General features: G+C 33.9%; 1 protein-coding gene across 1 annotated transcript; it reads left to right on the plus strand.

Moving 5' to 3' along the window:
• Positions 1-2,118: 2,118 nt before the first annotated feature.
• Positions 2,119-9,053, plus strand: LOC132738805 (uncharacterized). Its single transcript, XM_060726402.1, has 9 exons — positions 2,119-3,226; positions 4,347-4,441; positions 4,736-4,879; positions 5,213-5,284; positions 6,255-6,354; positions 6,723-6,823; positions 7,268-7,339; positions 8,063-8,207; positions 8,964-9,053. The coding sequence occupies exons 1-9, from the start codon at positions 2,119-2,121 to the stop codon at positions 8,966-8,968; spliced, it is 1,842 nt and encodes a 613-aa protein (XP_060582385.1). The 3' UTR covers positions 8,969-9,053.
• Positions 9,054-12,971: the final 3,918 nt, after the last annotated feature.

Consider the following 12,971-nt stretch of genomic DNA (forward strand, 5'->3'; position numbering starts at 1 on the left):
TTAATTCTTAGGCCATTTTTCATCGCCTCTTGCTTAAAATCTGATAGATTTGAGAAAATTTCTGACGAGTGATTTTGTAATATGAACAAAAGTTTTCCGTCGAACTCTATGACAGAACTCTGACAAATTATCATAAGAATTCCATCCCTGGTGTAACAGTTCCTCCTCCGTGAAAATGCATATCACATTTATTCAAGGTTTTTTGTTTCTTAAATCCGAAGTGGCAAAAGACGCTCAAATGATATCGCTTTCAACATTGTTGAAATCAAAATTATTATTGACTATAGAAACAAGCGTCGAATTTTGCTCTCATAATTTATCTAGCTCATGAATAAAGTGTCAAGAAACAAAATTATCTTTGCTGTTCATTATTCGTATCTTATTTTGGGAACGCTCAGATAACATTTGCATAAATTATTTCCAATAACATTTCAGAATCGTTTTCTGATATTTGCATTCATTTTGGTTCATACGTTTGGACAAACACGGTGCACAGGTAAGATAAAATTATATGCCTCTTTTAATGCAAGTTCTATGTATAAGAAATCCCAATGTCAGTCATGTAAGCATTGTATGCATAAATTACATATAGCCTACATGAAAAACTTACCTGATTTTAAAACATATCTAACAATCATATTCAATTTAAAAAATGCCCGCTAATGTTCAATTATTACCAAAATCGTCTACAGATAAACTTTTGTGTACTTTTTGTTTCTACAAATATAATAATAAGTACCTGTATATGAATAATAAATTGTTTACTTTTATATCTAAAGATTTACTTAATTTAGGTGGACTTTTCCTCGTTATATTGGAATAAACTTTAGCATTAAGTTGATTTTTGTTTACATGTTTAGTTTGAAAGTGTAGGACATGTAGGATAGACCGAACGTCCGTATCCGTTCAGTGTAATTCTTACTATTGTATCCGAGGTCCTTATCACAAGCTTGACGGAAAGAACCTAAATGCGAATATTAAGTTTGATGAAGGCTTAGCTAAAACTGTTCAAATAGACGCCACGTTAACACGGTTAAAAATACGGTTAATGCGAAAAAGATGCTATAAATATTCAAACTTAGGCCTTACCTAGCTCAATGACTAAGTATCAATTTATCAAGAAAATGAATAAGGACACTCATTCGTTAATAGAGGCAAATAATCAGGATTCTTGTCAGATGACAGTCATGTATCCTTTCACCCTGAGTATTTATAGACAAGAATTCAGTCAATGAGTAGCATAAACTAATTAATTCAGTCAGATCTTACAATTGGAATTGATATATAAAACAATGCAACAATTTTGTATGGTGGCAAGGTGGCATACAGGGGACATGTTGTTAAATTTAGTACGTGGTCACGCGATATACTAGTATATAACGTGGCAACGCGATATATATTACGTACACACACAATTAATTTTACGTGAACACAGGATAGGTATTACGTACGCGTGCGCACATGCACATCGTATAGTCACATAATGACTTTAACGTGCATAGGTAATAGACGACTGGAAGTCACGTCATACTATCACGTAAGCTCTATTAGCTATCACGTCCGGTCGTATTAGCTATCGCGTGCACACGCTATATCTATAGCGCGGCACTAGTAAATAAAAGATTCCTATAACCTCTCTATGCAACTGTAATTTCGTCAGCCGTTTTATGATAGCACAAGGATTCAATTTGATTTATTTAAAAGAGTGAAAACGACAGTCGACCAACATCGATACGTGTGGTTAATAAAATAATAACGGCGCAAGTACTCATCCATCGTCGGATACCCACGATTGATAAACATGTCACATAACATGCTGATGAATGATAATGGTTCGGCCGTGGGTATCCGACGATGGTACTCATCTGAATATCTCCAGTTTCTTTAAACTCAATCACAAATTTCGTAAAGGCATAATGTTGAGACGAAACTTTTATTAAGAATTTACTAGAATGTTTTAAAGGGCTTTATACGCCATCATTTTTTTTTGCGTTCCTAAGTGATTCTGAGTTATCGCTTTTACTTTTTCCAGGTACTTTTGGACGAGACTTTAACATAGGTATACTTAAAACATATAACGACAATTTCGGAAAGTTTTCACTTCTTATTACCTCAAATATGACAGGAACGGCTATAATCTACATACCACATTTAGGCATCAACACAACACGTAGTTTTAATCAAAGTTTAGAATACAAAGTAACGGGTGACACCATAACAAAGGTAAATACAACAGTGGAACACAAGGGTATACATGTGACAACAGATGTCGACGTGACACTTACTGTTATGAAATATCCAGGCGGTACATGGGAAGGTTTTTTGGCACTTCCGACTGACATGTTGTCTACTGAATACATAATATCGTCGTATGAGCCATATTCCAGCAGCCAGTATAGTGATTTTCTTGTTGTTGCTGTACATGACGACACTTTTATTAATATATATCTCAATAAAAATGTAGTAAAAGTCAAGTTGAATAGACTAGAGACGTATCTTGTACGAAGATATGACGATTTAAGTGGAGCAAGAGTTAGCAGCAATACATCTGTCGCTGTTTTCTCTGGACACGAAGCTACGATGACACCAATAACTTGTGCTGGCTCGGGAGAATATTTTGTAGAGCAACTTTTGCCTACCAAACATTTTGCTCAAGAAATTATCGTTCCGCCGGTACCGCCAAAATCACAATATGTAGTGCGAATATATAGTTCATCTCAAAACACATCTATAACATTTCGTAATACAACGAATCAAAATAGGCAAATTCTTTTGAAAGTTGGTGAATTCTATGAAATTGTAAGTAGTAAAGACGCAATGTACGTTTTTGCAACCAAACCTGTTCAGGTGATGTTGTACAGTACATGTCATTTTGATAATGGTATTGGCAACGTGTTCATGTCTATAGTCCCGGCAATCAATCAATATAGAAACTTCTATCATTTCTCCATAATTGCAACCAATGAACCTTTTACTCATTATCTAACAATCATTGCAAAAACTGAGGATCTATCTGGACTAAGAATCAATGGAAACCAAATGGGAAATATCTTTTATAGCTATGTGACACACGCAAACAATGAGACGTTTACAGTTAACGTATACAAATTGACAGCCGGTGAATATCATCTGTATCACGTGACCGGTAGAACATTTGGAGCAATACAATATGGCTTTTATTTAAATTATGCTTACGGATACCCGCTTGGGATGGAGGTTTACACAGGTAAATGCAAGTACATTGTTTTAGAAAATAAATTAAATTTATAATTAATAATCGGTAAAACTTGGTTCTCTTGTGACTGATAAGTACTAATTTCTAAGTGTTGTTTTCTTATTATACATGATTGAATGTTTAATGTTATTCTTAACTGGGGTAGTAATATTTCGTTTGACATCATTTATTTCTTAGTACTTTTATTTTCTTTGATATAGTTAAATTGACACAATATCAATTACAAGTAAATTATATCGAAACATTTCTAATACAGTGAGTTTAAAAGCAATAAAAATTGTTAAGAACTTATTTGTATAAACCAAGTTTTGATATTTGGGAAGGTGGTGTGTGAATTTCCGGCTTTGTGTTAGGCAAAACTTAACTATTTCAAATAATTGCGGATTTTGCAAGAAAAAAAAAATCATCATTTCGATGGATAAGGGACCACATCACACTTTAAAAGCACCTGCGAGTGTTAAAACTATATGTCCGCTTTCTTCAGTTAAAATGATATTGCTTGAAGTTTGAAAAATGATACATTCAAAATATAAGAATGATAGAAATATGTTTGGATATATGCTTATGCGTATGCATGAAATCATTGCTTAATGATAAAAATCTATTGAAAATGGCAGCACAATCGGATAATATTTTGTTCAGGATAATTTTATTCTAAATGTAATAAGTAATATATGCAATATGCATGTGTGCTAAACAACAGAGAAAGTCTTTATCATAACTCTTTTGAGAGTCTGCCATAATTTTATGGAAATAACACAGCCGTATATAAATTTGTAAAAAAAAAATATTTGATATTTACTGAATATTTTGTTGTAGTCACTTTCTGAGTTTTTTTATTTTGCTACTCGCAAAGTTGGAAAATTGATATCTCACGAGACCCACAGTGGTAAGAGTCAAGTGTTTTCACGACCATAATCAGTCACTCCGCCATACAATAAAATTGCTGGTAGCATTTAATATATACAACCCGGATTATTGATTTATATTATTGATTTGGAATACAATATATATTAAGCACCTACTCGCACAATTAATAAAAAACCTTATTCTCTAAACATTGTCATAGTATTACTCAATTATGTTTCTTTCCATATTTTTTTGTTATTAGAAAGCACGGGAAATGACGAACTTAAATGTTTCGACTGTAATGATATGACTCATTTGTACCTCTGTGACACCGTTAGTAAATGTTTGAGCGGCCAGGTATACATTTTATTTTATTACCATGTGTAAGCCGGGCTTATAGTTATGTTAGACACTGTAAACAGCAAACGACGACTTTCAAGCTTCCATGTCAAAGAACTTATGTATCCCTATGTGTTTTGCTTTATACAGTGATTGCACTATACATGTTTATTGTTGTTGCAAAGAGGTTATTGCTCTACATAAGAATGTACTGCAGAGGTTGAAAAAAATTTATTCACGAACTTGCAATTGCAATTTTGTATGAAAATAGTATTGAAACTGTATAATTACATGTTCATATTAACAAAAAAGATGTTCTATGGTGTAACATTAAGAGTTATGTGTACAGTGTTCCGTGAAGGTCTGACAACAAAAAGCGCAAAGTACGACATTACGATGCTGACAGTTCGACAGTACAATGGCAAAGCGCTGCAGTTCGGAGGTGAAAGTTCGACAGTACGATGGCAAAGCGTGGTAGTTCGATGGTGATGGTCCATCGTATTGTCTTATTGTCACCATCGTACTGTTATGTCATACAGTCTGACCAGTACGGTGTTCCATTAGGGCCCGAAGCATGACAGTACGATGGTGACAGTTCGTAAGTATGATGACCAAGCGCGACAGTATGGTCGTGACAATACCACAGAACGATGGACAGTCATCATCGTACTTTCGTGCATTAAACTGTTCGTTCACACAGAAAATGCGCTGGTCCTAACGGAAGACCATAGACCAGACATATGATTGGCGATTTTTCTTTAACATAGTTTGTGATTTGTATTTTGTAAGGTATGCCATGTGGAGTCCTATAGAACCAACAGTGGGCAGGTGAAATACAACAGTGGATGCTTAGCCTCAGAGGTAAACAAACAAACACACAAAAGAGTGACACACACAACTATACGCACGCATGCATACATACACACACATTGTGAAATGTTAAGGGTTTGAACCAAAATACATATTAATAGAAAAATGTAATTGATTATTTAAAAAATTGCATTAAAAATAATTTTTCTTTAGAGGAACACGCCATGATGAAACTGTTTTTTCCCCGTTCATTCCGAACAAATTTTGGTTTAAACACATTGTGGGGTATAAAAATGATTGTGGTTTTAACAAAGACCAAAAAATAAATAAAACAACCTCTATATCCTAAAGAAGACCGTTATCTCTCTGTCCGAATTTCGTTTCCGAGGTATTTCTCAGAAACTAATGGTTTGATTTCAATAAAACTTTCCGGGAACATTCAATACTAAAATGAGATGCGCATTATCATCTGCATGCTCCAAACGAAACATCCAAGATAGATTTATTGCCCCTGAAGTTTAAAAGTACATATACAGAGTGATATTCTTTTCACGATACATCTCGGTAACTTCTAACTGGATTTCAACCGAACTTTATGAGAGCCAACACATAAGTTATTAATTCGTGACCTTGACCTTTAAATGACCTTGACCTTCCAGATCAAATAACCTTGTATTGATTTTTCTAAACTACATGTATGACAGTATCTTTGTTATTTTATTACTATTTCTATAAATGTACTTGGACAAAATAATGCTAAAATAAAGGAAAGCCAACATGGTGAAATGATAAAGAATGAACTCGTCCATGACCCTTTTTGTACTTGTTGTGATTAATGATAACCCGTATTCGGCAGGGGATATAAAGTAAACAAAATGTCTTGTATTTAACGGTGATCAAGTTGAACATTCGCGAATTCATTCAAAAGAAACCTTTGGTGATTTTAAAGTAAATTCAAAATGTGAAATATTAGAAAAAGTATTTTTTTCAATATATGTTGTGCTTTATTTTGTGTTAACAGCAATGTTCTAGTAAGAAACGACAAACAAGTCAGAGTAAATCCAAATGTGTTCACTGCTGCTCTTCACCACTTTGCAATTCGAACGGCTGTGGAGCTGAGGGTAAAGAAAACAACTTTTGACGTTTTTAATTACTTGCAGATAGAAATTTTCCTTCGTAATACTCAAACGGTATCACTAGAAAATAAAATGGTGCGTTGTTAAATGTCTTTTATGGTGCGGTATAAATATTTTGTTCTGCTGCAATCGTAACAACTTAGCTTTCTCCGATGACTTCATGTATTAGCCCGAGGTTTTCCGATTGGTTCTACTGTCACGTAGCGCTGGCAAAAAAGAAAAAACCGCCAACAATTTAAAACGGAATTCTATCTTGTCTCACGCTGAAAATATGCCAACATGTTTTAAGCGTCCTATGGTTTTGCAGGACCTCATAGTCTAATGATTAAAGTACGCCGATCATTGTTTCTCAGGTTTGCCTCCCTTTCAACTACGAGGACCGTTATGCTACGACTGCTCGTATGTTTCTAACATGGATGAGTGTAAGACAGTAAGGCTGTGTTCCAAAGACGAAGTAAGACGCCATTTTACACACTCCGTATTAAACCTGGCATAACTATAGAAATTTGTAGAAAAAGCATAAATGATTGTAGATGAGTTGCTTTCTTTTTTCCCTTGTTAATTCAATAAAAATAACATTTTATTCTTTACACTTTGGTTCGGCTCCTGGCATCAGTCAAAAATTTCAATGCTGTTCACTTTGTGTAATAACGGTAGTGTGTCCACGTATCAGCTAAAGGAGCGAATATTTTGATATGCTCTTTAATTAGAATTTAAGCTTTACAAAAACGGCTTCAAAGTTACAAATCATGAACGTGGTTTAACTTTACGAAATTTTACGAAATGAGTTAAGAAAAACCTATTTTGTAAATTCCTCATTAAAATGAGCGGACAGTTGAGTGGTGAGAAACTTGACATAAAGTATCCTTAAAAACATGTGCTTTTATTTTGTTTCAAGGTTTGTAGCGTAGAGAAGTATGACTGGGGTGGGGTATATGACCATTACACAGCAAAATGTCATAACAAACAGGTATTGATATAAAATACAACAATTTAGCGTTTTTATGATTGCCTGGTCTTTCTGGAACATTGGTACCGATTTTGTTAGTGATGAAAATAGAAAACTATATATTTAACGGTGATGTGGACATTCGGCATGTAAAACAATTTTTACTCCATTAAATGAACTAACGAATCCAGCGATTTTCATTTACTTTTGCTTTTCATTGATCTCGTGGTCTTCAAAATTTAAAATCATTGCTATGAAGATCTGATTTTATATTAAAAAGTCATCATTTTCTCTAACAAAATAACTTTTGACAAATGTTGTTAGTTAAGAATACAAGCCTTTACACCAGAAAGTCATTTTCTTAATGATTGAACAAATATATAAACCAGAGTAGGCAAAGAGATTATTTCTTCTACGTTTTGGATGAAATGCCATCTTAAGAATATTTGGCTTACTTGAACTTACTATTAGATATAGGTAATTAGATAAAAAATAAGTTTTTATTTGGCCAGTTCCATTAAAATCTAAGTTATGGGTACCACCAAATTCAGTCTGTAACACTCACTCATGATGAAGGGCTTGAATCTTTTATGTACTTGATATATATATATGTAAGACCATATGATTTTCCTGAGGCTAAAGATATAAAGAAAACCTCATGTACCTATTATTATATAAGTGCTTAATTTAAAAAAAACGATACGGACACAGGTTTTTATAAAGTGTAACATTTTCCCATTTTAGTGTATTTCGCACAAGAGACAAACTGACGTCACATCTGCACGAGAATCACGATCAACGCCCGTATGTAAAACCTGTTGCGACGCCGATCTTTGCAATACCGATTGCTCAAAGACGTCACAAAATGGCACTGACGTCATAATTGTTGGTATGTTATTTCGTTATACATTTATGTGTAAATATTTTACATATATTTGTAAGTGCACTCGTACTCCTTTTAACAATATAAGAAATAGATAAGATAAGTGACCATAACGTGAAGAAGAATGTTAATAATAATAACTATGATAATTATGACGAAGACATTTTTGAGTGATAATATTAATGATGATGATGATGATGATGATGGTGAATGCAAACATAGGCCCACGCTTTATGCCCACGAATTGCACTGTCCGTCTGTCCTTGCAGCCCAACTAACACAACATTTGTGTCCCGACTGTAAAGATAATATTTGTTGGTGATGATATTGATGATGATAATGATAATTCTAATGATTCTGATAATGAAAGCAGACATATGCCCATCTTTCAACAAAAGGAAATCTGAACACAATAGTCTGTAATCTATTTATCACAACATCACTGCGGACAAAAGAAAATAAGAAAATAAGTAACTTTTAGGTTATTGTCAAATTGAATTACAATGTGTATACGATAATCAGATGAATATATTTAAATTGTTGTTGTAATCAATTTGTGCTGGAAATATAAGTTGTATCTTTGTATTGCCCTATACTATATATGTATCTAATTGTAAGTAATGTATTTTTCGTGTATTATTTTCTCGAATGCAATCAGAGAATATGTAAATGAAATTGATTAACTTGATCTAGAGACGTCCTGCAATTCTTTCGATTAAAGAATTGAGACTCCCTTATGAATGCCTTTTTTTTATCTTCCAGGATGAATTCGGGCGTTGTCATGAAATTACTTCTTGGTGATGGGTGAAAAAACTTTATATTAATAAAGACAAAAATAACTACCATTTAGTAATACTTATTTTTTTTAGGAAATAGATATCAATTCTGAGTGCATTGTTGTATAATAATGCACGTTTTTCGTTCAAATGCTTTGTAATTAATCACTCAGGCCTATCGGCCTTCGTGATTATATTACTACGCATTTGAACGAAAAACGTGCATTATTATACAATAATGCACGAAGAATTAATATCTATTTCCATTCTAACACGTCAAGAATAAATATAATTATTATTTTTAAGGTGTACTTTATGTTTGGTGGTTAGATTTGTTTTCGCCTAGGGGTTCCCAATAGAAACGTTCTTTAAAGGCTGTTCCAGTGGGTTGAAAAATCTGTCGTTAAATCTACCGTGTGTAGAAACATTTTGAGAATAACGAATTTTGAAAACGTTGGTACAACTTTGTTTCATTATTTTATTTCACTCTATAATTTTTCAAGCGAAATACAAATTATGAAAAGTGAAAAAAAAAATGTAAAACTTAACTCGTTTGCGACATTAAAATAGCGTAATTGATTTGATTGTTTTGCACGTGCAGTTTGGCGCTACATTTTGACGTCACGTAAACAACACTTTAAACGTCTGTACAGCGTTAACGACTGAATTAAAGATATTGGTGTTCGGATTCATTTTCTTAGTTAGACCATTTTCTTTCATTCTAGATAGTTTTCACAACAAAATTCAACAAAAAATTGTTTTTATTTATAAGATTTTTCAAACAAAATGGCGCCCTCAATGTGAAAATACACAGTGAGATAATAAGAACGGCGAGTGCATTGTTGTACCGACAGCTGGTTTTTGATTCTTTTTCTTGCATATTACATGTCAATTATTTTCGGAACAGAAATTATGAAAACTGATATTCTCTTTCGCACTTCTTTCTTATAGTAGCGAATGAACAAACAATTTCATTCATAACGGAAAAATGATGTCATCTTAAGAACGCGATTCATTCATAAAAGGCGCGCGTAAATTACGTCATTTAAAGCACGCGACTTGTCTTACATTGGGGGTGTAAGACAGATTTTTCTAGCACCGGTGTAAACGGTAGATAATCCTGTCTGATATGCAAATATATAAGAATCTTACATCGGCTGCCGGTACAGACCGGAATATCTAGCTCGAGGGTAACTGTTTAGGATTTAGCTCAATACGGGATTGGAGCAGTACCTCTAGACGCTTGCAGAAATCATGATCACAAAATAGACAAATAACGTTTTTTCGCCGAATTTTACATTTTTCGTTGATTTTCGTATTTGATTCGGTGTGAAAAGATGAATTAGACCTGTTAAAGTTCATTCCGTTGGGTAAAAAGACAAGATTTTAGCATTTTATCATTCAAGCGCATTGTCCGGTATATACCGGAATACGGTATTTAGTGTGGTGCTCCAATCTTTTTTTTTTTAGTCACAGCCAACTGTTTACGGCGGTAACGAGGCTCTGCCGAGTTTCCGCTTAACAGTTACCCGAGAGCTAGATATTCCGGTCTGTACCAAATGCCGGTGTTTGATTCTTTTTGTTGCATATAACATGTCAATTATTTTCGGAAAAGAAATTATGAAAACTGATACACTCATTACGCACTCTTTTCTTATAGTAGCGTATGAACTTACAACTTCATTCATAACGGAAAAATGACGTCATCCTTAGAACGCGATTCATTCATAAAAGGCTCGCGTCAATGACGTCATTCAAAGCACGCGACTTGTCTTACATGGGGGGTGTAAGACAGAGTTTTCTAGCACCGGTGTAAACGGTAGATAATCCTGTCTGAGATGCAAGAAAAGTATTATCTACAACATTTATGTATGAAAGTGATTTAGTAACATCCACCTTTGTATTTTTTATTACAACGCATGTGACATTTTCCTGGCTCTCCATGAAACACATAAAGCACCTAGGTAACAGAACTAAACACATGTTTATCAACAAATTTACTTTCACATATTACAGTAAGACCATCGTTACGGTGTGTACATGTACGGACTGGAGGAATGTTCGAATTAAGAAGACTACAACATTTATTAGGGATTTAGTTACATCAACATTTGTATTTTTTTATTTTAACATGTGTAACATTTTCGTGGCTTTCTATGAATAACGATGCATAAAACACATAGGTATCAAAACTAAACACATTTTCATCAACAAATTTACTTTCACATATTACAGTAAGACCATCGTTACAGTGTGCACAGTAGAGACTTGGAGAGAGTGTTCGAAAATCGTGAAAATCATTACTTCAAAATATTCGATTCACACAAACGCGCACGCACTCACAAACTCATACTTATCATGGCTTTATTCTGTAATTCCGGTTTTCTAAACATTTTAAAAATTTGAATCTTTTTTCATATGGTAAAAGTATTGTACACTTTATTATTTATTTATAAAGAACAGAACCGAAGTTTATGGAACCAAATTGACTTTAACACTTGGGTTCATCGTCATAAAACATATACAGCTACATAAATGAGCCGCGTCATGACAAAACCAACATAATGGGGTTTGCAACCAGCATGGATCCAGACCAGCTTGCGCATCCGCGCAGTCTGATCAGGATCCATATTTTTCGCCATCAGTTTCTCTACTTGTAATAGAGTTGGAAAGCGAACAGCATGGATCCTAATCAGATTGCGCGGCTGGTCTGGACCCATGCTGGTCGCAAAAGCACTATGTTGGTTTTTTCGTGACGCGGCTCAAATTTATTATATATACCATAGCAGGAGCCAATTACATGTACTTTACTAGTACCAAAAGTTATTTACGTTACATATCATAATAATAATATTAATATGTCTACATATATGATAAGACAATAAAGAATACAGCAGTTTGTAAGTTTAATAATAAAAAAAAACATTATAAGATTATCTGTTTTGATGAAGGAAATTACATGTTTATATATATATGTTGTAATATTCTTTGAAGATCTTATTAAATGCCTTAAAATTAATGGACACAGGAACTTATTATGCCATTCTTGAGTCTAAGGGGCAGTCTATTTTACCAAATTGACTTTATCCATCGACTTATCATTCGTGAACACCTTCTATTATATTTTCACTCGTGGCTACGCCACTCGTGAAAATATTGCATCTGGTGTTCACTCAGTGAAATTATATTTCAATCTTACTTGCCAAACAAACAAATATCCTCTATATGTCATCTACTTTGTTGTTGTTGAAGTATTTTAGTATGATTATTATTATTCTTTTACTCCTTTCTTATTTTTACCTTCTTGTTTAAAACTACCAAATTCTTCCTTGTATTTATGAGTCAAATAAAAGCAGATTACACACTTTAATAAGCAGTAAACAAACCATGAAAGAATTAACAGAAGACTTTGTAAATTAAGCATTTATAATTGTTGTTTATAGAATTCCGTTATGTACATTCTCGCAACCTCGAGTCGGCGAAAAGAAAATATATGAGCCTTGTCATGACAAAACCAACATAATGGGTTTGCGACCAGCATGGATCCAGACCAGCCTGCGCATCCGCCCAGTCTGATCAGGATCCATGCTGTTTGCTTACAAACCCTATAACTAGTAGAGAAACTGATAGCCAACAGCATTAACCCTGATCAGACTGCGCGGATGCGTAGCTGGATCCATGCTGATCGCAAACGCACTATGTTGGTTTTGTCATGACGCGGCTCATATCTATTTAAGTATCTAGATTACACCGAAAGCTATTCTACCATGCCAGTTGTGAGAACGAAAATTCCAGTTGCTTAATGAGACATTCTAATTGTCAATTCCTGAATAATTTTTCGTCATATTGAAGAAACTTTGGATAAGAATAATGGTACAAATTAAGTTGATTAATCTGCCTTTTAATCCACCTGATTCTTTAATTATGTATTCGGGCGTCAAGTGGGTGAGCTTTACACATATTTCAAAATTGAGCAACAGAGCATCATAGAACC

Source organism: Ruditapes philippinarum, unplaced genomic scaffold (genome assembly GCF_026571515.1).
Source record: "Ruditapes philippinarum isolate M1 unplaced genomic scaffold, ASM2657151v2 ctg7698_1_1_1_1, whole genome shotgun sequence".
Classification (NCBI taxonomy): domain Eukaryota; kingdom Metazoa; phylum Mollusca; class Bivalvia; order Venerida; family Veneridae; genus Ruditapes; species Ruditapes philippinarum.